This window comes from Chiloscyllium plagiosum, unplaced genomic scaffold (assembly GCF_037043375.1).
Source record: "Chiloscyllium plagiosum isolate Xiang-an unplaced genomic scaffold, Cpla_swu_hap1 HiC_scaffold_2, whole genome shotgun sequence".
In the NCBI taxonomy this organism is placed as follows: Eukaryota; Metazoa; Chordata; class Chondrichthyes; order Orectolobiformes; family Hemiscylliidae; genus Chiloscyllium; species Chiloscyllium plagiosum.
In genome coordinates, this window is record NW_028270140.1 from 118,313,005 (window position 1) to 118,339,422 (window position 26,418).

The 26,418-nt window shown below is 40.4% G+C and overlaps 2 protein-coding genes and 1 pseudogene across 2 annotated transcripts in view; 1 reads left to right on the top strand and 2 right to left on the bottom strand.

The window, feature by feature from the left end:
- The window catches only part of ankra2 (ankyrin repeat family A member 2), a 41,135-nt gene extending 35,835 nt beyond the window's left edge, over nucleotides 1-5,300 (bottom strand). Inside the window, exon 1 of the mRNA XM_043707610.2 lies at nucleotides 4,958-5,300. The gene's annotated coding sequence lies outside the window, so the exon portion shown is untranslated. The remainder of the gene's footprint in view (nucleotides 1-4,957) is intronic.
- A 149-nt stretch (nucleotides 5,301-5,449) lies between these two features.
- Nucleotides 5,450-26,418, top strand: part of utp15 (UTP15 small subunit processome component) — a 33,988-nt gene continuing 13,019 nt past the window's right edge. The window contains exons 1-5 of the mRNA XM_043707587.2: nucleotides 5,450-5,576; nucleotides 18,885-19,022; nucleotides 21,318-21,410; nucleotides 25,127-25,311; nucleotides 26,052-26,230. Of these exons, the coding sequence (XP_043563522.1) occupies nucleotides 18,933-19,022; nucleotides 21,318-21,410; nucleotides 25,127-25,311; nucleotides 26,052-26,230 (547 nt within the window). The 5' untranslated portion in view covers nucleotides 5,450-5,576; nucleotides 18,885-18,932. The remainder of the gene's footprint in view (nucleotides 5,577-18,884; nucleotides 19,023-21,317; nucleotides 21,411-25,126; nucleotides 25,312-26,051; nucleotides 26,231-26,418) is intronic.
- On the bottom strand, nucleotides 7,084-9,262 carry LOC148151973 (uncharacterized; annotated as a pseudogene).

The following is a 26,418-nucleotide window of genomic DNA, read 5'->3' on the forward strand; positions in this document are numbered from 1 at the left end:
GAAAAATGTGGGTTAATTTGGAAGATTCGTGGTAGATTTATTCAGGGCAAATTATGCCTAGCTAACTTTCTTGAGTTTTGAAGTGACAGAGAGTGTTGATAAGGGGAAAGCCTGTTGATGTGCCGAACATGGACTTCCAACAGATATTTGATACAGCGTCACACAATGGACACGTTAGAAAAGAGATAAGGCATGGAATGAAAGTGACAGTAGCAATACGGATACAAAATTAGGTCAGCTACAGGAAACAAAGAGCAATGGTCAATGAGGCTTAGGGGAGATGAATAGAAATTTTCAAAACCTTGAGGGGTCTGTGTAGAGTAGCTAGGGATAAGTTATTTCTCCACATAAAAGAATTGAGAGCCGGTGACACTTTCCAAGCGTTTTTCCCAAAAAAGCAAATATTAAGTGAGAAAAACAGCAAATGGTCTGGTTTGAAATGCACTGCCTGGGAGTATGGGAAAGCAGTTTCGATTGAGGGCATAGGTTGATCATTTAAACAGAAGTAACTGCAGAGTTATAGGGAAAAGACACGAGTCTGCTGTAAAGTCAAAATGCTCAAACAGCCAGTGGAGTCAAAATGAGTCAAATGGCCTCCGTCTGCAAGAAAACAATTCTGTGAGTATGTGAACAGGAACCTGGGATGAATACCTGAAGGGAAAACACAGATCAGACAATGGGAAACAGGCAGAACAGGGACTAGTTAAATAGCTTTTGCAAAGAGACAGCATGGACACTACCTGGGCCATCCAGGTGCAGATGCAGCATCATCCTCCAAGGGTCTGAGTAATGGTCACTTGACCCAAAACGTTAACTCTGATTTCTTTGCACAGATGTTGCCAGACCCGCTGAGCTTTTCCAGCAATTTGTTTTTGTTTCTGATTTACAGCAGCCACAGTTCTTTCAGTTTTCATCTAGATCTGGAGATGTCTACCCAGGGAATCATTAATGCACACTCACAAGATCCTCTGGCTTGTTAATTGTGCTTCCCCACCAAACAACCAAAGATTAAGAGAATGGGCAATGTATGCAACAGGTATGCAGAGTGTTTTCAGCACTTTGTTTTTAGTTAATTTTTCCAACTTCAAGAATATTTTGCTTTAGCATTAAGTTTAAAATAACAAATAGAATGCAATAAAATAATTTTTATAGTATAATCTTGTAAAATGTATCACAGAGAATTGTCAGCACAGCCTAGTCCATCACAAAATCAGCTTACCTTCCATTGACACTGTCTATATTTACCCCGCCTGAGGAAAGCATCCAACATAATCAAATACCCCTCTCATCCCCATTATACTCTCTTCCACTCTTCTGCAGAGGGCAGAAGATACATGTATCTACGCTACTTTCAGAATTAAGAATGGACATTTCATATATATTCTCTGCAACAATGTAGCTGTAACACTATATTCAGCATTCTGCTCTATTACCCTGGTGTAAGGTATGATTTGTCTGGATAGGATGTAAAACAATACTTTTTGCTGTATCTCTGTACATGTGACAGTAAGTCAAATAATTAATCAAATTGTAGCAAGCTATTTCACAGCAGGATAAAGTGACAAAAACAAATATTAAGCTAAATTAAAGAGATATTAGACAGGTGTCTAGTTGGTCAAATATATTATTAAATGACAGTCTTAAACGAAGAATTAAAACAGATGGACAGAGGAAGGGTCAAATTGTTGAAGGCATAACCCCAATGGTTGAATGAAGGGAATGCAAGAGACACAAGAGACCAGAGTAAAAGGAGCACAAAATTCTCCAATTGTTACAATAACGTGATAGAATTTTACATTCAGTTTGACAGTGAGAAACTTGAGTTGGAAACCACTCTGTTTAACTAAACTAAAGGGAATGACAATAAGGATAAAATCAGTTAAAGTGAACTGGGCAGATAGATTAACAGGAATAATAGTAGGCAAGAAGCGGCAGACGTTTAAGTAGGTCACTCATGACTCGAAGTAAAAATACATAGTCAAGAGGAAAGTTTCTAAGAGAGGGATAAATCAACCATGGCTAACCAAGGAATTTAAGGAAAGTACTGAGTTGAACGAAAAGGCACATAATGAGTCAAAAATCAGTGATAGCGCCGAATACTGGGAAAATTCAGAATCCAGCAAAGGAGGACAAAAAGATAATCAACCTCAAGAAATAACTTACGAGCGCAATCTAGCGAGAAATATAAAAACTGACAATAAGAGCTTATTTAAATATATAAAAAGGAAAAGAGGGCTCAAATCAACAGAGATCCCTTAGAAAATGAATCTGGAGAGACAGGGAAACCAGGACATGGCACAGAAGTTAACCTGGTATTTTGCATCAGTCTTTACGGTATAAGATAATCCAAACGTTCCATTAATACTAGAGAATATGGGGCAGAAATTAAAAACCATCACAATCACTAGGGAAGCACAATTAGGCAATATAATGGTGCTAAAGGCCCTGATGGCTTGCATCCTAGGATCTTAAAAGAGGTAGCTACAGAGATAGTAGATGCAATTTTCCAAATTTCCTTGGATTCTGGAAAAGGACCAGAGAATTGGAAAACTGCTAATGTCACACTCTTAATCAAAAAGGGAGGAAGAAAGTAGGTAGCCATAAGCCAATTAGCCTAACATCTATTGTTGGAAAAGTAATGGAATCCATTATTAAGGAAGTAATAGCAGAATATTTCAAAAATCAGTCTAATCTAGCAGAATCAGCATGGCTTCATGAAAAGGAAGTCGTGTCTAACTAACCGGAGACTTTTTGAGGAAGTATTTGGATTTCCAGAAGGTGTTTGGTGAGGTACGTCACAAAAGGTTAAGACATGAGAACCCATAATGCTGGAGGTAGCATATTGGCACGGATAGGGAACTGGCCAATGGGCAGGAAATAGAGGTGGGGATAAGTGGCTCTTTTTTGGGTTGGCTATCTGTGACTAGTGAGGTTCCACAGGGATAAGTACAGGGATCACGATGGTTTACAATATATAGTAATGACCTGGAGTAAGGAAGCGAATGTATTTAGACAAATTTACAAATGACTCAAAAATAGTTGGAAAGGCATGGTGTGAAAAGGATAAAGACAGTTCACAGAGAGAAACTGAGAGATTAAATAAGCAGACAAAAAGTTGGAAAATGGAACTTAATGTAGGAAAATGCAAAGTTTTTCATTTTGAATGGGAAAACAAAAAGAACAAAAACTGCAGAAAGTTGCAACATAAAGGGGGTACTTGTGCATGAAAAACACAATGTTAACATACAGATACTGCAGATAATCAGGAAGGCCAATGGAATGTTGGCTCGTTTAAAGGGGTTGGAGTATAAGACTCAGGAAGTCTTACTGCAATGTACAAGTGATGCTTAGACCACATCTGGACTACTTAGAACACTTTAAGTCTCCTTAATTAAGAAAAGATATCAGCTCATTGGAAGCAATTCAGAGAAAGGATATTAGATGTCCTCAGCATGGAGGGATTGTCTTCGATGCAAAGGTTAATTACGTTGGGACTCTACTTATCAGAATTTAGATAATTGAGATGTGATCGTATTGAAAAATATAGGATTTTTAAGGGGCTTCATTGGGTAAATGCTGAGGTAACGTTGCCACCTGTTGAGAGAGTCTAAGACCAGACAGCTTAGTCTCAGAATTAAATGGTGCCAATTTAAGATTGGAATAAGGAGGAAGTTATTCTCTGAAGGTTGAGTGTCTTTGGAACTCCTTGTTGCAGAGAGCTGTGGGGACAGATTACCTTTATGCATTTAATGCTGAAATAGATACATTCCTGATCAGTAGCAGAATCAAAGATTATGCGGAAAGGGCAAGAAAATGTACGTTATAAATGTTTGATTAACCATGATCCTCCTGCGTGGCACAGCAGGCTTGAGGGGCCAAACGGCCTACTCCTGTTCCTATTCATTATGGTCATTGAGCTAGACTTGCTGACAAAGGTCAAGAAATGTGAAAAATTCAGATTTGTTTTCCTCCAACCATACCCTAATGAAGCTAAACTCCTTTCATAGTCCACTGGTGTCACACTGCAAGTCACAGTCCAGACATGTATCTATCATTGAGTCAGAGATGTACAGCATGGAAACAGACCCTTTGGTCCAACCTGTCCATGCCGACCAGATATCCCAACCCAATCTAGTCCCACCTACCAGCATCCGGCCCATATCCCTCCAAACCCTTCCTATTCATATACCCATCCAAATGCCTCTTAAATGCTGCAATTGTACCAGCCTCCACCGCATCCTCTGGCAGCTCATTCCATTCACGTACCATCCTCTGCATGAAAAAGTTGCCTCTTAGGTCTCTTTTATATCTTTCCCCTCTCACCCTAAACCTATGCCCTCTAGTACTGGACTCCCCGACCCCAGGGAAAAGACTTTGTCTACTTATCCAATCTATGCCCCTCATAATTTTGTTAACCTCTATAAAGGTCACCCCTCAGCCTCCGACTCTCCAGGCAAAACAGCCCAGCCTGTTCAGCCTCTCCCCATAAGAGCCTATAGCGATCATTTCAGATCCTAAAAACAAGGGCAAAAACAAAATGTAGAAAATCTGACAAAAAATAACAGAAAGTGCTGGGGAAACTCAGCAGGTTTGGCAGCATGTGTGGTGAGAGAAACAGAGTTAACGTTTCGAGTCAGATATGACTTCTTCAGATCATGTTAACTCTGTTTCTCCACAAAGATGCTGCCTGAAATACCTAGTTTCGCAGCACTTGCTGTTTTATTAAACATAAGGGTTCCCAAACTCCCTGCTTCCTCACAGCTTTGCATAAATTTAGGCCTCTCTGGCAACGTATAACCATTAGCCTGATTTCAGGACCCACTGATATAGATTGCCTACGGTTTCAAAACTATATGCACTAAAGGGGTGCTGCACAGACCTATTGGCTGTTCAAACGTAAGTTACAGAAAGTAACAAGAACCAAATCATAAATGTGTTTTAAATCAGTGTTGCTTACCTTTGAACAGCGACCCACCTTCAGGGTCTGCTGTTTAAATGGCATCATCAGTCTCAGGCTCCTCTCCCCATCCCATGAAGCCCAGCAGTGAAATGCGTATCAATAAAGTTTGTTCAAAATTTGCATCCGTCCCTTCAACTAGAGAAAGGGTTTTTTTTCCACAAAAAAGGGAGGAAAGGTCATCGCCCGAAACATCAAGTCGCATTCTCGCTCCACAGACGGATGCATCGTTGAGAATATCCAGTATTTTTCTATCAAATAATACTTATAGTGGCTGGGTGTGCCATCTTTGTGCGGGGCATCACCTCCCTTCAAAAAAAGAAAACTTAGCTCATCTAAGCCAGAAGTCTCACCTTATACTTCAATGGCTCCAGCTTGAACAATGATACAGATTTGACAAAAAGAGTCCATGTGCTTCTTTCAATCAGAAATAGTCGTCAAACACTGGTGCCCATCTGTTAGTGCCGATAAAGTTGATTTAAGAGGGGCGGAAGTGACGCTACAGAGGGACGTGGTTGCCGGTCGGTGTTGGTGGAGGACGGTGAGAGAAGCCGCGTGAGTGGCGGCGCGAGCTGGGCACCGCTGACGGTTACTGTTTAAAAGGTGGATGGCGCTGACGGTTAGTATTTAAATGGCGGGCGCCATTCGAATGATCCTACGTGATGAGCGGTTGCGAGGGCCTGGCGATCGTCACTTTTAGACCGTGTCAAGCAGCGTGTGGGGTGGTGTGGGCCATTCCCAGCCTTTTCCCCCATAGCTATTCAATAAGTTGAATCTGCCTGCACTCACTTCAGTGTGCATTACAGAACCCAGCTGCAATTTCTTTTATCAATGTTTTGATTCTTGGACCTGATTTCTCTCTGACTAAATGTTGAGTACTTGCATTAAATTTCCTTTATGTAGAATCGTACAGATTTTACAGGACGAGGAGAGGCCCTTTCGCCCATCGTGTCTGTGCCAGGCATCAAACGTGCATCTTTTTAATTCCATTTTCCACCACTTAGTCTGGACCCATGTATGCAAAGGCGTTTCAAGTCATAGAGATGTACAGCATGGAAACAGATCCTTCGGTCCAACTCGTCCATGCTGACCTGATATCCAAATGGCTAGTTTCCTTGTATTCCATGAGATCTAACCTTGCTAACCAGTCTCCCATGGAGAACCTTGTTGAACACCTTACTGAAGTCCATATGATAGTTGCCATCAAGATACTACTTAAATGTATTGTAGGTTCCTGCTTCTACTATCCTTTTAGGCAGTGATTTCCAGATACACCCAACCTTTTGGGTGTGGAAAAAAAAACTTTCCTCAAATCCATTCTATGCCTCCAATTCCTTATTTTAAAACTCTGATCCAGCTATTGACCTCTATACCAAGGAGAAAAGTTTCTCCCAGTCTGTCCCATCAATGCTAATTAGAACTTTGTACATCTCAATCAGACTGTACAACTGCCCCCACCCCACCACTTCTGTGCTGTAACGAAACAACCCAGTCCTGAAGAAGGCTTATACCTGAAATGTTGACTTCTCCACCTCCTGATGCTGCCTGGCTTGCTGTGTTCTTTCACCTCCTGTTTGTCTTCTTTGGATTCCAGCATCTGTAGTTTTTTTTGTCTAACTTGGCCCCAATCTGGCCTCTCCGTAGCTGAATTGCTCCAGCCCAGGCAGCATCCTGATGAACATTCTGACAACAGAACTAGCCAAGTGGTTCTAGTACAGCTGCTACACTAGCATCAACCTGACAATGTGGAAAATTATCCATGTATGTTCTTTATACAAAAAGCTGGTCAAATCCAACATGGCCAATTACCATCCCAAGAGTCTAGTCTTGATCATGTGAGAAATAAAACTCTCATATTAATAAATATCAGTCCGAGTCAAATTCTGAAGCTGCAAATTTTATTGATATGTACTTGCAAGAATGGGTACCTAACGAGTTAGCACACCGATCTGAGGGTTACATTCTGATTTATGCTGTTCAGCTGCGTCTCTCGGTCCTCCCCTTTCACCCCATAGGCTACGCGCTACAGCAAAAGTAACCAATCACAAGCTCTAGCTTCACTCCACCTTTGTCTAGCTTCTCTCCGCCTCTGTTTACTTCTCCCATTACTCTAAGTCTGTCGCCCCTTACTCTTATTTATCTCATTCCTTGTATGTGACTATCCTGGCATAGATTGCTGTCTTCATGCGATCATCCTGCCAAACTAAATTCGATCTGTTGGCCACATCTCTCCTGCGACTGGCACACTATTCTCCTGTTACTGGTACATCCCGCTACATGGTCACTCTGCCCTATTTGTCATAGATAATTCTATCTATTTTCACTTCTTCTGTTTTCCTATGCCTGGTACATCCTGCTACACGGTTGCTCTGCCCTATTAGTCATAGATAATTCTACCTGTTTTCACTTCTCACTGTTTAGTGTTGGCATGTGCAGCCTAATTTTATAATGTAAGCTTTTGCAGAAGCAACACCTGTTCCCTTATTGTGCACAACTTTAACCCTATACCTTACAATCCCCCCCCTTTTCTTCTTGGCTACTAAGTGTTGTCTTCCGCATTTGTCTCATACATTGCCTTCCAGTTCGCTAGCATCATCCCTGAGACTTCATTTAAAGTGGCTAATTCCTTAAGGTCACCCATCCCCTCATTGTTCAAGAGGTTGAGTTCCTCTGCCTGATTACCTTTTAGAGGCATTTGTTTTGCCAAGGCCGTCTCAATTAACCGCTGGATTAACCCTTGCACACAAGGTATGATACAACAGCCAATTGCTGTCAGTACCCCTGCTACCACTATCAGGGAGGTGAGGATGGAGACTACCTCACCTTTCCTCTTCCCAAACCATGATTCCAGCCATCCCGTGAATGATGTGTCCACTCCTGAATTCTCAGCCAATTCTTCCGCCAAGGTGGTCAGTCCTCGCAAGGCACGAGTGATTGACCGATCAGGTGCTGTATTATTTGGAATAAAGGTACAACAGCTACCTCCTAACATCACACATATGCCCCTTTTTTGGCTAGGATCATATCTAAGGCCAATCTGTTTTCCCAGGCCATTCTGCTGGTTGCATCAAGTTACTCAGAAATACCATAAACTGCATCTCTAGTGTAATTGATTAATCTTTGCTGGTTGTAAAAAAATATATAGTTTATCCAATCCACATTCTTGTTGACCGTTACCCACCAAAATAGGGCCGATTCAAAACCTGCTGCAATCTGGTTGCGGGCCTTGAACTCATCGGGGACCCCTCTAGGAACTCCTATAGAGTCGAGATAAATCCTATCGTCAAAGGAAGTATTTAATAATGACCTTTAATTCCTCTCCTTCTTTGTTACTACCACCTTCTCCTTCTCAAATGCCAAGGTGAATGGGATTGCCAATTGCACATATCCCTCTCCAGTCAGGAGGTAGGGTAAGTCGCAATATTCTGCCTCTACAGTACCACCAGAGATCCGCCCAGGGAACCCCGAGTGCTGAATAGTTCCCTCCTTTGTTTGTTTCGGTGTCATTCTGAGTTTCTATACATAACCTCAGCTCCCCCAAGTCCCTAGACCGATTTGTACCCTGTCGGCTTATACACGATGTGTGATTCTCGACCGTGGTCAAAAATGGTGAGGGGGTGCTTTCAAATCTGTCTTCTCCAAGGGAGGGAACATTAGAGATAGGGATATACAATTCCTATCATTCCATGCAGTCTTATCCTGATACAGAGCTATCATACATTCCATGCCCTTCCTGTTTTGGTTCCACCCGAGTGGAAAAGGGACTATGTGGGCAACTGGTCTACTGGAGGCACATGCATAGCAATTGCTTTTATTCAGAGTTTTAACAGTGAACTTTATCCATTCAAACCAGACATTTGCGTCCCCGTATCCAGTTTCTATTTCAATGGTTTGCTTCAAGTCCTTTGCCTCTATAATTTTTACCACCTTTGGGTCGTTGGGAGGGGCAAAAGGTTGTATCTTACTATCAAGTTGTTTGACTCGTTTTCCGTTTCCTACCACTATTCGGAAACTGCAGCCCGAAAAACACTTGCCAGTGGCTTCCATTACTATCTTTAAATCATTGCTAAGGAATCGAGACCCGTTTTTTTTTTTACAGGGAAAGGAATCTTCAGAGGAGGTATTTTTGATGGTGAGATATGTCGGGTGGCACTTTTTGTCAGGACAGTCTAGGGCTGGGCGAAATGGATAGTGATGCCAGGTGGCGGTTTTTGCGAACCATACCTTGTGTCCAGTTGGGTCTTGAGTAGGATTTCGGAGGAAATATCCTCCCTCTGACACTTTACATCTGTGCATTTTACTAGGCCACAAGCATCGACCTCTATTGCTTGTGGATATTCAGACTCGGGGACCGTTAATAACAAATATGGAGATGACAGCATTGTTTGACAAAATCCCAATACTAAGAAGGCTAATATGGTAATCCTAAGAGTCTCCAGCATCATACAATAGTATTGAAGGACCGAGCGATTTAACATGCATTACAATATATAGATATCAAACAGAAACTATCCCGCGTCCGCATAAAAATCAGTTACTTAAAGTCTTTTGAGTCTGAGTTTCATTGGTTCTTCTGTTGATTCGGCTGTCCAGACTTCTTTCTTAACCGGGGATTCCACCGGTCCTTTAATCCTGGTGTAGTGAGTCCAGCCTTTCTCCGCCATCCGTATCGCCGTTTCAGTAGTCAAAAGAGCCTGGCATGGTCCCTCCCAATCCGGTTGCAATTTACTTTCTGTCCATGACTTAATTAGGACCAAATCTCCCGGCAGGATGGGATGAACGGCGAATTCAAGGGGCGGAGTCTGTGCCAGTCATCCTTGTCTGCTAAGAAAAGACAAAGAAGAGGACACACCAGTATATACTTCTTTAAGAACAGAGCTTTAGTCTCTAGGGTTGGCAGTTTCCCTTTCGTTCCCAGATAAGGCAGGCCAAACAATATCCCATAAGGGGACAGCCCCATATTCTTGGGGCCGTTCGCACTCGCAAAAGGGCTTTGGTAAACACTTAGTCCAAGGGAGTCTGGTTCCTACTATTAATTTAGATAACTGCTTCTTGAGTGTCTGGTTCATTCTCTGAACCTTTCCTGATGAAGATGGGTGCCAAGGGGTGTGGAACTCCCAGGAGATTCCTAACCTTTCATTTATGTGGACTATTGCTATTTCCTTTGGCAACAAAAGGGATTCCAATACTTGCTTTACCAATTCCTCATGAGCCAGTTCTTTACCCCTATTGTTTATCAGTCCCCTCTCCTGCCACATCTTCCCAAATGTGTGCGCCACCCCAAAGGCATACTTAGAATCTCTGTAAACAGTTCCTTCTTTGCCTTCCAAGGTCTTAAGGGCCCTTCCTAGTGCATAAAGTTTGCAAGTCTCTGCTGACCAATCATTGGGTAGTCAACTAGCCTCAATAACACTCCCCCTCTATTCCATTCATTACTGCATATCCATTGTGTCTTTTACCTTCAATCAGTCTGGAGGACCCATCAATGAACAGTCTGGCCCCTGCATGTAGAGGGATATCTCTAAGGTCCATTCTTACTTTAGTCTGATATTTTATAATGTCAATGTTCTGGGTTTGAGGGAGCTTCATCCTCCCCTTTCCAGAGAAAGTTAGCTGGATTCAGACAAATGTCTATGATCAGTGTTAGGTCATCCCGCTCTATTAGAATTGCTTCGGATTTTAGAATCCGTAAGCCACCGCCCTTATTTAATATGGTCCGTACCTGATGTGGGGTGCTGACTATTAAGGCTCCCCCAAAAGTAAGTTTCCAACTTTCTTCTACCAATAAGGCTGTTACTGCCACTGCCTGCACACACTCCGGCCAGTAATGTAGCTTTCCATTCTTTAATTAACAATGAATTAATGCTGTCATATTTTAAATTAGCTATGAATCAATATGACAGGTCACTGAGAGAGTGTGAAGCAATTCTGCCAATTAATATTGAGTCAGGCTAATACAATTGATTTATTATAAATATTAATTATTAATTATATATATAAATCTGTAATTCAGGGTGGAAATGCAACAAATGACTAAAACGTTTTAGAAACTAATTGCGCAGTTCTGTTTGTTTACCAGTCACTTGTGACTTCTCATTCTGTTTCTGTAATTGTTTTGCTCGAGCACATTCATTTTTAAAAACCTCAACAGATTCCATAGCACCATTTGCAGTTAATTCAATCCCCAATTTGGTGGCAGTATCTTGTCATGAGCGCAAAACTGATTCTTATTGCCTCTCATCACAAAACTGTTGCCATAGTCCAATTAACTCTTTCGTTCCTGCTCCCATGTTACGTTGCCAGATCAATTGCTGAGCCGATTTAACCAATTGAACAGCTTTAGGGCCACCTAATGGCCATTCTTCATCACCCAATGTTTTGTTTAGACCTTGATTTTTTTTAAAGAAATATTGCAATATTTCTTGCTCCCTATAGCTTCAAATACCAATTTATCAATTTGTTTGTCTAACTTTAAAGCCTATTCCTAACTATACATTTTGGAATCTTACTTGTAAATATATATTTATATATTATAAATTCATTTATTCAGTATTTAATATTTAAAATGTAAAATGCATACAGTTCCCAACTTTGAAATCCACTATTATTACCCGGTTTTAGTCCCTTAATTTAAATCCAAAATTAGTTTTCTTAAGTAGTCCTGACCAGTCATTGCTCAATTACAATGCTATAGGTTGCGAAATAACCAGAGCTGTCTTAAAAGGATTTGGCTATTCAAGTTAAAAAAACTTCTAATGCATGAATAATGGCTGAATCCAAGGTCACAGATATTAACCATAGGATTGATTTATTACAATCTAATGTTGAACTGAAACTTCAACTGTCATTGAGGGAGGGAACTTTCTGAATAAAGCTACGGCTTAAAATTAAGTGAAAACAAATGAGTCTGAAACACAAAAAAAGGTTATCATGTTGTTTTCCTCCGTATTAAGCTGATTTGAAATCGCTTTTATGTAATGATAAAAGAGATTAGTTAGAAACTGATAGTAAGGCAGTCATGACCTGTAAAAAGAACAGGAGTTAACATTTTATTTCATAATCATTTTATTTCATAATTATTTCATAATAAAATCCTTAACCTTAAAAGAAATCATGTTAAATTTTCATAATAGAAATCAGATTCAAAACAGTCCCGGATCTCAAGCTCCAGGGAACCAAACACAAATATTCAATCACCAACAAACAAATGTGCATTCAAACCGAATCACAAAGGGTTAAAGTTTCTATCAGCTGTACAGCTCTTTTCTCTCTCTCTCTCTCTCTCTCACTCACTCTCTCACACATACACACACACACACTATATCTCACAGTCACCTTTTGAGCTACCCACAACAACAACTCTCGAGGCTTCTTACTCCACCCCTCTATCTTTTGAATTTTTTTTTCTGGATGTAACACCCTGCTTGTTGGGGTCTCCACCTCTCTTTGTCCCTGTTGACTGGACCCTACGAAAGGTCCTCCTCGTCCTCTACCCCTTCCTCTATATTCTACGTGCTGTCACCTCCACTCCGGTTGCTAGTCACTGATTTGATTCTTTTCTTGACTACTTCATCAACCATGGCTACCATCATTTTTGCCTTCTGTTTTTGCTTCTTATCCTCTCTCTTTACAAACATTTTCTATGCCTCTCTTAATAATTCCTCAAGTGATTTCTCACTTCACCCATCTATTTTCTGAATTTTATTTTTGGATGTCTGGCCATGATTTAGTTACAAAGTGTACCGTCAGTAGCCCTTCCAACACTAAGCATAATCTGATCCCTCCTGACTGAAAGACTGTTTTCTGTTGACATATAAATTCAAATATTTACAAACACAGTCTTGGTCCAACCCGTACTTTGGCCAGAAGACGGCGGGACGAAGAATGGATTCCTTAGGCCATACGAAGTAACAATATTTAATCATCTTTTTGCTATCTTTTCCCCTTGTGCAAGTATTATTTTTCCAATTCCACAACATCCTGCCCAACGGACTTTCTGGAGGTATGTTGTCAGGGACCCCGCCTTCATTTCCATTTTTTTTCCCCAGAGGCTTATACTTTACCCTCGGCACAGTCCATATTGAGTTCCTTCGTTAGACACTTATTAACAACTAGAACTCAATCCCAGCCACCAAGGCAATACTTAAAAATCACTTTTCCTACCTTGGTCCATGCACGGAGTTGCCTGGCTCCCTGTGCCTACTTACTTTTGCCTGGTTCAGATAGACTCTCATTGGATCTCAATCAGTCAACCAGAAGGGGGAACCCACCGCCGAGGAACACGGGACCGTTCTAAAACACGGTGCCCACCTCTGTTGGTGATGATGGACATCCCAGATGAGCCCCCAAATTGTGAGAAATAAAACTCACGTATTAATAAATTTCAGTCCGAGTCAAATTCTGAAGCAGCAAATTTTATTGATACGTACTTGCAAGAACTGGTGCCTAACGAGTAAGCATCCAGACCTGAGGGTTACATTCTGATTTATGCTGTTCAGCTGTGTCTCTCGGTCCTCCCCTTTCACCCCATTGGTTACTTTTGTTGTAGCGCATAGCCTATCACAAGCTCTAGCTTTACTCCACCTTTGTCTAGCTTCTCTCCGCCTCTGTTTACTTCTCCCATTACTCTTAAGTCTGTCGCCCCTTACTCTTATTTATCTCATTCCTTATATGTGACTATCCTGGCATAGTTTGCTGTCTTCTTGCGATCATCCTGCCAAACTAAATTCCATCCGTTGGCCACATCTGTCCTGCGACTGGCACACTATTCTCCTGTTACTGGTACATCCTGCTACACGGTCACTCTACCCTATTAGTCATAGATAATTCTACCTGTTTTCACTTCTCACTGTTTAGTGTTGGCATACGCAGCCTAATTTTATAATGTAAGCTTTTGCAGAAGCAACACCTGTTCCCTTATTGTGCACAATTGTATACCTTACAATCATCAGTAAAGTGATGATCACGCAGCAGTTACTCAGCAATAACCTGCTCGATGATGCTACTTAGCTCCTGATGTCATTATAGTCTTGGTTCAAACACGGACAAACGAACTGTATTCCAGAAGTGACAGTGACCTTGAAGTGACTGAGCATGACATCAACGAGCTGAAGCAAAACTGAAGTCACTGGGAATTGGCGTGGGGGGAAGAATCCTTCCGCTGGTTGTAGTTGTACTTAGAATAAAGGAAGGTAGTTTCAGTTGTTGGAGGTCAGCCATCTCTGTTCCAGGATATTCTTCGAGGGTTCTGATGCTAGTGCTTGAGACCTGACCATCTTCAGATGCTTCTTCGCTGACCTTCCCATTGTACTATAATTGGCAAACTTCACCAATGTTCAGCACTATCCGGGACTCCTGAGAAACTGAAGCAGTCCATCTCCAAATTCAGCAAGACCTGGAGGATATTCAGCTTAGGCTGATATGTGTTGAGTATCATTTGTGCCAGACTAATGCCAGGCAATGAATACCTCCAAAAAGAGACAATGTAACCATCACCCTTTGATATTGAATGGTCCTACCACCACTGAATTCCCCACAACACCATCCAGGACAAAGTAGCCCATTTGATTGGCACCACATCCATAAACATCACTTTCTCCACCACCCATGTTCAGTAGCTGCAGTGTATATCATCTACAAGTAAGAGACCAATGCTGCTATGATGACACTTTCCAAACCAACAAACTCTATAAGGAGAAAGTGAGGTCTGCAGATGCTGGAGATCAGAGTTGAAAATGTGTTGCTGGAAAAGCGCAGCAGGTCAGGCAGCATCCAGGGTACAGGAGAATCGACGTTTCGGGCATAGGGCTTATGCCCGAAACGTCGATTCTCCTGTTCCCTGGATGCTGCCTGACCTGCTGCGCTTTTCCAGCAACACATTTTCAACAACAAACTCTATAACCTAGGAGGACAAAGGCAGCAAATACACGGTAACAGAATCACTGCAAGTTCCCCTCCAAATCACCCACTGTCCAGACTTGGAAATGTATTGCTGTTCCTTCAATTTTGTTGGGCCAAAACCCTGGAATTCCCTTCCTAATGGCATTGTGGATCTATCCACAGCACGTGGACTATAGCAGTTCAAGAAAGCAACTCACCACCGTGTATGAAAGGTAACTAGGAATGGACCATAAATGCTGGCCCAGTCAGTGATGTTCACATCCCATGAGCAAATTTTAAAAGTAATTATTTTCTGCATACCCTCAAGTGCAATCATTTTATTTGTACACTATGGCAATTGTAATTGCATTCAATACTCCAGCTGTAGCTCAGCTAACATTATATATAGTTCTATCAGAATCTCCTTACCCTGTTTTCTTAATTCTCTCATGGGATCTAGGCATCGCGAGCTGATCAGCATTTATTTGTCTTGTCCCTATTTGTCCTCATGAAAGTGGTGAACTGCTGTCTTGAACTGCAGTTCATGTGCTGTAGGTAGACCCACAATGGAATTGCAAAGGTGGTGGTGGTGGTGCCTTTAATAGATATCTTGCTTTGACTAATAAAGGCAAGTATCTTATTTGCCTTTGTAACCACTTCCTCTACCTGTGCTGCTATCTTGAAGGATCTATGGACATGTGCACCAACATTCCTCTGATACTGTACTACTTAGGGTCCTATCATTCATCGTGTACTTCCTTGCCTTGTTAGTCTATCTCTCACATTTAAGGATTAAGCTCCACTCAGCACTTTTCAGCCTATCTGACTAGTCTATTTATATTAATCTCTGAGGAAAATAACTTGAACTGCTTCAACCTGCGTATAAAATCAAAACACTTCATCACCAGAACCATTCTTTCCAATATTTCCATGCCCCTACCTTGGTGTAGTGTTTTATTCTTCATCATAACAGCATTAACATAATCTGGGAGCAGACACTTTGTTTATTTGGGATAGATAACTGCTTGGTAACATCAGTAGACTGTTGATGAATTCACTCAAGAAAATGCAATCTTGGGCTCAGTGGCCATCACTCTTACCACGGAGGCAGACAGCTGCAGATCCACTGTGGATCTATGGTGATACTTAGGCCACTGTTGGAATATTGTGTGCAGTTCTGGTCTTCTTCCTATCAGTAAGATGTTGTGAAATTTGAAAGGGTTCAGAAAAGATTTACAAGGATGTTGCCAGGATTGGAGGATCTGAGCTACAGGGAGAGGCTGAACAGGCTGGGGCTGTTTTCCCTGGAGCGTCGGAGGCTGAGGGGTGACCTTATAGAGGTTTACAAAATTATGAGGGGCATGGATAGGATAAATAGGCAAAGTCTTTTCCCTGGGGTCGGGGAGTCCAGAACTAGAGGGCATAGGTTGAGGGTGAGAGGGGAAAGATATAAAAGAGACCTGAGGAGCAACATTTTCACGCAGAGGGTGGTACGTGTATGAAATGAGCTGCCAGAGGATGTGGTGGTCGCTGGTACAATTGCAACATTTAAGAGGCATTTGGATGGGTATATGAATAGGAAAGGTTTGGAGGGATATGGGCCGGGTGCTGGCAGGTGGGGCTAGATTGGGTTGGGATATCTGGTCGGCATGGACGGGTTGGATCGAAGGGTCTGTTTCTGTGCTGTACATCTCTGACTCTATAAGTGCATGTAAAGGTCTTAATACACTATTTTGAATAAAGGACAAAAGATTTTTTTCCCAGTGCCTTTACCAATATTTAGCTTTAATTCATTATGAATAGTAATGTGTTCGCAGTGGACAGAGGATTGGTTAACTTAGAGAGTGAGGATAATGGGGTGTTTCCAAATTAATAGGCTGTGACTAATAAAGTTCCACAAGGATCAGTGCGATCAGCTATATTAATGACTGACGAATTGACTGAAAGTGATATGTCTTAGTTTGCTAATGATAATGCACTATGGGGAGAATAGCAAGAGGCTGCAGAGACATTCTGGTTACATCAGTGTGCAGCTGCATGATAGATATGGTATAACACTGATAAATGATGATTTGTAGCACCTGCAACTTGCAACCAAATATCATTTTTGATGCCAAAAGTTCTAAGAGGTATTCTATACAGGGGGAGAAAGATAAAAAGATAATAAGAAGAGCATGAGTCCTAATGGAACAGACTTAAGAAATGGTATCCTAAAACTGGGTTTGTATGAACACCTTTGAAAGGGAATATAAAGAGGAATGGAGAGTTTGAATATACATTACAGGGAACAGGTGATTAAAACTAGTTAGTAGAAACAGATAGAATCAGAATAGTCCAGAAGAGGCCCTCTTGTGGTACAGTGGTAGTGTTCTTGCACCTAGATTGGGAGGTTAGGATACAAGTTCTACTTGCTCCAGAGTTTTGTAATAACATCTCTGAACAGGTTGATTAGAAACAATATAGGTACAGAAGATGGCCTTCTTCCGAACGAGTGTGTACTGTCAAAATAAGACAACTGCCTATACTAGTCCCACTTGCCTGCAGTACAGCCATTTAAAAAAATTATTAATTTGACCAAACTAGGCTAGTGATTGTACTATTCCTAATCTGTTCCCATTCTATCGACATCATCTCAACCTTTCAGCACTTCTTTCAATTGCTTTATCTTTAATATGGTTAACATAATTTTCTTTTGAAAACATTGAAACTGCTGCTTCAATCACTTCTTATGATATAGGTCTCCACATTCTGAGTAAAGAAACTTCTCCTTATTTCTCCTTATTATATTTATCTGTTTTGGTTTTGTATTTATGCTGAAACCACTAAAGACAGACACAGGGTCTCAGGACCTATCAACAGTGTAACTAATTTAGTGAAACTGAAAAAGAGCTACTGTTTTATAAAGAAATTTATATTGATAGGAATGGAACGCATTAGGGTGAGAGGAGAAAGATAAAAAAGAGACCTAAGAGGCAACCTTTTCACTCAGCGTGGTATGTGTATGGAATGAGCTGCCAGAGGAAGTGGGGGAGGCTGGTACAATTGCAACATTTAAAAGGCATCTGGTTGGGTATATGAATAGGAAGGGTTTAGAGGGATATGGGCCAGGTGCTGGCAAATGGGACTAGATTGGATTGGGACATCTGGTCAGCATGGACAAGTTGGACCGAAGGGTCTGTTTCCATGCTGTACATCTCTATGACTCTAAAATCCCTTCTCTCTTCTTCTTCTCTTTTTATAGCCTCAAAAACATTTCTTGAACTTTCCCTTTGATAATGCTGCTCATCATGACTTTATATTTAAACATGCTATAGTAAAACAGAATTGTTTATTATATCAGTAGATATGGTGGAAAATGTACAGAAATTAATAGACCAAGAGTAACAATTAGAAACCAAAATGGTTGCTAAATACAATTGAAGAGCAAAATGTAACTAAGTATGGACATTGGAAACAAAAACCTGAAGATCTTATCCCAGCAACAATTGAAAGGGAAATTTAAAAGGGAGAAGCAAAAACAGATTAGCAAATAACATTTAGAGATACACTAATCGAGATTTTAAGAAAGCTAGAGAAGAAGCAAGGAAGGCTGACAGCAAAACTAATATTAGTATGAAAATGACCAAATAAATAAGAGGCTCATTCTTTTCAAATTTAACTCCTTTTTTTTTGATCATTCTTAAATAGTAGTTGTTCTCTTCCCTAATGAACTGTTTGATGCAGGTACTTGAGCTTTTGTAGAAATTCCAGTTGTACACATTAGACCAAACTCTTAGTGAATGAAATGCCCTGAAACTAGCATTAAATATTGCTGAAAAGTGTACCAAATCATTCATATTCATGACTGTATTGTAGACCTCCAAACTATATCGACAATCTGAAGATGACAGAAGTCAGATAGTTGGTCAGCATGTTGGCTTTATTGCAAATGTTTAGTTTTGTATGGTGGTACTTGAAACAAACTTACAAAAAGACGATTTAAGTCACCTGGTACAAAAGCAGTACTGGGCACTACCTAACTTGTATTAGAATTTTTTGTTTTTCCCAGTGCTCGAGAGAAGGCTGTGACTTCTGCTAGAATAAAAAAAGAAAGACAATGTTGTCTTACAAACCAACCGTTATTCAGACCTATCCAAAACTTGGCAACAAGGTCACACAGGACACATTATACTGGAAAAATTATAAGGTAAGATGAGAAAGGATGATCTTTGTTCAAAGAACAGAATCTATGTATGTTCTATTATACTCTTTATTTGCTGGTGCGAATAGAAGAAGGAGACAGAGAAGGCCATTTTATCCATTGAGCCTGATTCACCATTCAATGTGATCATGGCTGATCCAGTACTGCAATGACATACGTCTGTGCTGTCCTTGATACACCTTGATATTTTTAGCCTCTATAAATCTATTTATTTCTTCATTAAATGTGTTCGGTGACTTTGTTTCCACAGCTTTCAGTGGTAGAGGTTCACAGGTTCACCAATCTCTCAGTGAAGAAATTCCTTCTCATCTCTGCCTGAAATGTCCCATTGTTTATCTGAAGAGCCTGCATCCAATCTGTCAGAATTTTGTGTATTAATGTGATGCCCTCTTGTTCTTCTAATCTCCTGTAAGTACAGGCCCAGTTGGTCCAACTTCTCCTCAGATGACAAATCTGCCATCTTAGGAAACAATCTAGTGAGCCTTCTCCATACTCCCTCTATGGCCAATATATCTCCTGAAGTAAGAAGGCCAAAAGTGCAAAGATTACTTCAGATGTGGTCTCAACAAGGTCCTATACAGCTGCTGTGAGACTTTCTTGCACCTGTACTCAAAACCTCTGGCCTTGAAGACCAATATGCCTTCCTTGTAGGCTGCATAACTGCTTGCTGCACCCACACTTATTTTCAGTGATTGGTACAAGAGCACCAAGTTCCCTTTGTACATCCGCATTTTCCAATCTGTCACCATTAACTCACACTGTTCGATTTTGTATTAACTCCTGGAATGGACATCTTCACTCTTATCTGCATCATACTGTAACTGCACCAAAAACAGACATTTCTGGAGAAACTCAGCAGCTTTGGCAGCATTTGTGGGAAGAAAGCAGAGTTAACATTTTGAGTCTGATGATTCTTCAGAACATGTGCTGTGCTTTCTTCCTATAGATGCTACAAGATCTGCTAAGTTTCTCTAGCAATTTCTGTTTTTATTTTGGGTCTCCAGCATCCACAGTTTTTATTATTATATTGCAACTGCCATCTGCCCACTCATTCAACTTTTCTAAATCACCTTGAAGACTCCTTGCACCTTCCTCACCACTCTCAACCTTACTCCATCTATTGTAACCAACACCCCCCCTCATACCTTCTTGGTTACCTTTGTTTAGATATGGGATCTTAGTTTCATATTGGACTATCACAAGATTCTACTTGTATTATGGTCACTTCTTTTCTGAATGGACCGCTAAACAAGGTTATTAATTAACAGCTTGTTATTGCACAAAATCAAATCTAGGTTAGTCTGTCTAGTTAGTTACTCAATGTACTGGTCTAAAAGAAATCTTTTACATGCATCAGGAATTCATCCACATTATTGGTAATGTGGTTTGCCCTGTGCAAATGTAGATTAAAGTTACCGATGATTACTTTAACACCATTGTTGCATGCATTTCTTCCTGTTTAATACCATTCCCTACCTTACTACTGCTGTTTGGAGACCGATAACACTCACTAATTTTTTTTTACTAATTGTATCGAAGCTTTGCCCAGACTGATTCCACATCGATATTTTTCCTTCTCACTCTTGCACTAATCTTTCACTGACCATGACATTCCACCTCCTTTTCCTTTTTTCCTGTTCTTTGTAAAAATTAAATACCCTTGGATTTACCCATTTACAATTATCTGTGCTGGTAATCCATTTACTTCAGTGCAAATGCACCATGCATTCAGATATAGGTACTTTAGACCTGTCTTTTTGACATTTTTACATAGCTTTGTTTGTCCTTCAATCCTATTTGCAGTTAGCCTTTCTTCCCTTGCCTTCCACTTTTGTTTTCTACTTTCGTATTATTAATTTCCATCTTTGTGTCCTGGTCCCTGAGACACACCGATGTAAACCCCAGTTTAATTGTTCACATTCATAGATTTTGTAAAGTTTGACTCTATTTAAGCCTATTTGATTTCCCACAATGCCATTATTATACTTATAATGATGGCAGTGCTTTCAGCTACAACTGAATGTCTGCTGGGGCATTCGTAAATATCACCAGAATCACGAGTTCCAGTTAATTCTGAGCTTTGGACTCTAATGTAAAATATTGGTTGAGTTCTGGTGAAATCACATGTTCATTTACCATATAGTAACTGGGTGTTACGTTAAAAACATTGTTTATGTCACTGAATTTTGAACTGGCCTACACTTATGCAACATCACTAACATTTGAAACTGTATATCTGTTGGAAATGGCAATAACAGCTTAATGTTATCTTTGTTTCAGAGCCCTGTTCAAATAAAAGAGTTTGGTGCTGTGACGAACATAAATTTTTCTCCAATTGCTCCCTACAATTATGCAGTAACTGCTTCTACAAGGGTGAGCACATTTGTGTAAGAAAAAAAGAAACTTGATTTGATTAACTACTCTTAAAAGTAGTTTTTTCACTGACATACGATGGTGATGATCTCTTTCTGTAATTTTCCAGAGGTATTCAAATCTGAAGCAATATTTGCTTATTTACCATTCTACTTAAGTGTTCTATTATGAAAGGCATACTTACACTTGGGTAGGGCATTTCACTTTAGAAATTATTGTCCTTCAATTTCTGTGTTTGAAGGGTCAGAAATAGTTTTTATTTTAAAAAAAGGCAACATAGATGTACAAACTTGTTCAATTAAATTGAAGCTTATAAAGGCAGCAATTAGGAAATGTTTAAGGACTGAATGCTTTCTGCATTGGTGGAATCTTTGTGGAATATAATTGGTCAGAATTGTTGCATTATCTTAACATCTTGTGGGTGGTACTTCAGGATTTGAAAGACGTTTCATACAGTTTTCATAGAAAGTTTGAATGAGTTGTGTAGAGTTTATGACAGGTCAAATACCTTTTTTCAGAAAGCAAGTTTATCTTTTCAATTATCTTCTATGACCTCAAGATATCTTAAAATGCTTTGCAGCCAATTAAGTAATTCTAGAAAGTAGTCACATGCAGAAAAGAGAACAAGTAATCAATTTTTTTTTTAGATTAGATTACAGTGTGGAAACAGGCCCTTCGGCCCAACAAGTCCACACCGACCCGCCGAAGCGAAACCCACCCATACCCTTACATTTACCCCTTACCTAACACTACGGGCAATTTAGCATGGCCAATTCACCTGACCCTGCACATCTTTTGGACTGTGGGAGGAAACCGGAGCACCCGGAGGAAACCCACGCAGACACGGGGAGAACGTGCAAACTCCACACAGTCAGTCGCCTGAGGCGGGAATTGAACCCGGGACTCAGGCGCTGTGAGGCAGCAGTGCTAACCACTGTGCCACCGTGCCGCCCACAATTTGTAAGTAGCAAGGACCCAAAAACACACATGAGATGTGGATATTTAACCTTTATTTAGTTAAGAATAAAATGAGGGGTAAACATCTATAAGAGTGCAGAATGCCAGATGTCTTAATATAAGATCTCATGGCAATTTTCAAAAGATGGTATCTTGCATGATATAGCAACCTCTCAATGTTCAACAGTGTCTTTGTGGATTATGTGCACAACTCTTTGGAATGGGTTTGAACCCATACCTTTTTGAATTGGAAATGAAAAAGCTACCAGTGACCTGAAGTCATACTCGTCAATTGAATAGCCCTATCTTATGTATAGCCCTATCTTATATATTGGACAAGTTAGATCTCAGACTGAAATATGACTTGATAGTTTTTTTTTATTTAGTGAGGTGGGCTTTCACTGAAATACAAGCGTGTAATTAGGTTTTACAATAAAATAGAAATTTATTATGCAAAAGAAAATAAGATAGAATAAGTGGCCTAATGATATTATCATGAGGCTAATAATCCATGGACCCAGGGAATCATCTGGGGGAAAGGGGTTCAAATCCAGCCATGCAGTTGTTAGAATTTGAACTTAATAAAAATATGGAAATACAGGTCTAATGATGACGATGGAATCATTGTCAAATAAACCGAAATAGTTCACTAATGTCATTTAGGGGAGGAAACTTGTCTGGCCTCTGTGACTCCAGACCCACAGCAATATAGTTGACACTTAATTGTCCTCTGGGTGATAAATGCTGGACCAACAGGTGACACCCACATCCCACAAGTGAACTAAAACAAAATAAACCAGGGCTGATTACAGAATCATACAAATCCCTTCAATACAGATTGAGCCCATTCAGCCCATCAAGTTTGCACCAACCCTCTGAAGAGCATCCTATCCAGACCCAACCCCTTAAGCTATGGCTAATCGACCTAACCTGCACATCCCTGGACACTAATGGGGCAATTTAGAAGGCCAGTCTCAACCTAACCTGCACATCTTTGGAGTGTGGAAGGAAACCTGGCAGAAACCAATGTAGACACATGGAGAATATGCAAACTCCACACAGTCACCCAAGGCTGGAATTGAACCCAAACTGTGAGGCAGCAGCATTGACCACAGTGCCACTGTTCTGCGATATTTACATAAGGCACAGTTTAAAAGTTTTTGAAACATATAGTCAAAATACAATCTGACGTATCCCAACGTCATATTTTAAAGAACTCTAACACCAGAGATAATTCTGTTAAATCCACGGTTTGACATAACTTTCTTTTAGTTCGTGGTCTTGAGAATTTGTTGGTCTCTTCCTTGATTAGTTACACAACCGAAATTAGATTTTTTGCAGTTTTAAAAAGCACTTTTAAGTGTTCTAACCAAGCATCTCTGGTCTGGAATATTCAAGCTAAAACCTGAGATAAACTACTTTACACTTGTCTGAACTAACTCCTTTCTCTAGGAGAAACTGTGGGTTTCTGTGCAACTGTGCAAACTTGATGGGCTGAATGGGCTCAATCTGTACTGTAGGGATTTGTATGATTCTGTAATCAGCCCTGGTTTATTTTGTTTTAGTTCACTTGTGGGATGTGGGTGTCACCTGTTGGTCCAGCATTTATCGCCCAGAGGACAATTAAGTGTCAACCATATTGCTGTGGGTCTGGAGTCACATAGAGGCCAGACCAGTTTCCTCCCCTAAATGACATTAGTGAACTATTTCGTTTTTTTTGGCAATGATTCCACCGTCATCATTAGACCCGTAATTCCATACATACGTCTAACTTGAATCAAGATTTCTGCAAACTGAAATCCAAAGCTTTCCAGCTCTGTTTTCACTTAAGAAAAACAATCAATTCCTGATCCTTCTCACTGAAAGCAGGCTTCTACTCTTCAGTGTTTATGCTGTCCCCTTGTAAAACATTCCCTGATGTAAACAAATTCCAATTATCACTCGAAGGACTCACTTTTTTACACTGATTTTAAAAAATGGCTCTAGAAGTATGGGCAAGTTAATCGTTAAACCCCTTCATTCACATAGATCCAAACTCACATGCCACTAACTCAAAATGCAAATTGTAAAAGAAGTGATATTAACATAAGTGCAAATCTCACACTTTGCATCACAGTATACCCTTCAGCCTCCTGGTTTTTGGGAAATTGAATTGATTACATTAGAGGACGTGATGGATGCTGTAATATGACCAGATTGTGTCAGTGTTATAATTCTTGATGTCTTCTCAGTATTGCATACAATTCTAGTGTAGCATCAGCTGGTGCTAAATTAGGGTTTTTAGAAAAGACACCCACTAATTTGTATACCACAATACTGGGCAGAAACTCCAGTGGGTGGCAAGGTGGCACAGTGGTTAGCACTGCTGCCTCACAGCGCCAGAGACCTGGATTCAATTCCCGCCTCAGGCGACTGACTGTGTGGAGTTTGCACATTCTCCCCGTGTCTGTGTGGGTTTCCTCCGGGTGCTCCGGTTTCCTCCCACAGTCCAAAGATGTGCAGGTCAGGTGAATTGGCCATGCTAAATTGCCCGTAGTGTTAGGTAAGGGGTAAATGTAGGGGTATGGGTGGGTTGCGCTTCGGCGGGTCGGTGTGGACTTGTTGGGCTGAAGGGCCTGTTTCCACACTGTAAGTAATCTAAATCAATGTAATCTAATTCAATGTATGACTCGATACCTTTCTCGCACATTATTTAAATCAGCTGCTGCAACAAAGGACCTGATGAATGGTTTCATAATGCCGACATGTTTTTGATTTAGATCAACATATATGGTCGATATTCTCAAGAACCCTTAAAAACGTTTTCCCGATTTAAAGACACAGCATATTGCGGTACATACAGAAGTGATGGAAGGCTGCTTGCTGCAGGCAGTGAGGATGGTATTGTTCGCCTCTTTGATGTTGCTGGCCGAGCAGCCCTTAGACAATACAGTGGCCACACTAAGTAAGTTGTTTGCGAAAACTTAAAATCGAAGAGAAAATAATTTGTGTGACTAAGTACAGTTATGTATGAACATGCAAATTTTTGATGTTCACAAAGTTTCTGTTTCTCTGTATGAAAGACTTCACTTTGGAAGAAATTTGTAAAACAATATTTTGCCTAGAGTAGAAATCCTGTTTACACTTGAGTTCCAAATTTTGTTTGTCCCAGTGAAGATTAGTTAATTTGTGTTCCAGCTTTCACCTGGGATTTATGCGTCTAAGCCCAGGAAATGATGGTTCCAGCATGGGCTCTAAAACTGGTCAGACCTAATGGACGATTAAAATATTTAGTTATGAAAATCACTGGATCATAGAAGGTTTAGTTTTGAAAAATCTTGTAAAATGAAGATGATTTGGCTTATAGCGTTTGCCACCACCTTTACAGCAATCAGAATTGATCCCTTCTGCGTCTTCCTTTATCGTGAGAAAAACCTCAAGAAGTTCTAAACCGAGGTTAAAATTAGAGCGGCAAAAGCAAAATAACTTGGATGCTAACAATCTGCAAAAAAGCAAAACATGGGGAGTAGCCAGCAGGTCAGGCAGCATTTCTGAGAAACAATTATGACTTTTCATCAAATAGAATGACAGGAAATTTGAAGAGAGCCGTGATTCTATGATAAAAATCCAGAATAGATTTGTTTATTCTTATAAAATTTGTAGGCACAAAAGATCAATTGAGTCTCAATAAAATCTATTTTTCAGAGCAGTTCAAGTCACTGCATTCACCTCTGACAAATATCATTTGATGTCTGGATCAGATGATTATTCAGTCCGGCTTTGGGACATTCCAAGCACAACAGAACTTCACTGCTTTAAAGAACATACTGATTATATACGATGTGGTTGTACCAGCAATTTGAATGCAGATCTCTTTGTTACAGGTATGTAATTACTATTGGAACAAGAGCGTGCAAGTAAATATGTTCAGTAACAATGTTCCTTTGATTCTACTTCTACTGAAACAACTCAACATCAATTCTTCACTCAGTATGCCCTACTTCTTGGATGCTAATAGATTCCAGCCAGTTTTTCAGTGTTTGGCTGTTTGTAAGTGCAATGTAATTTTATG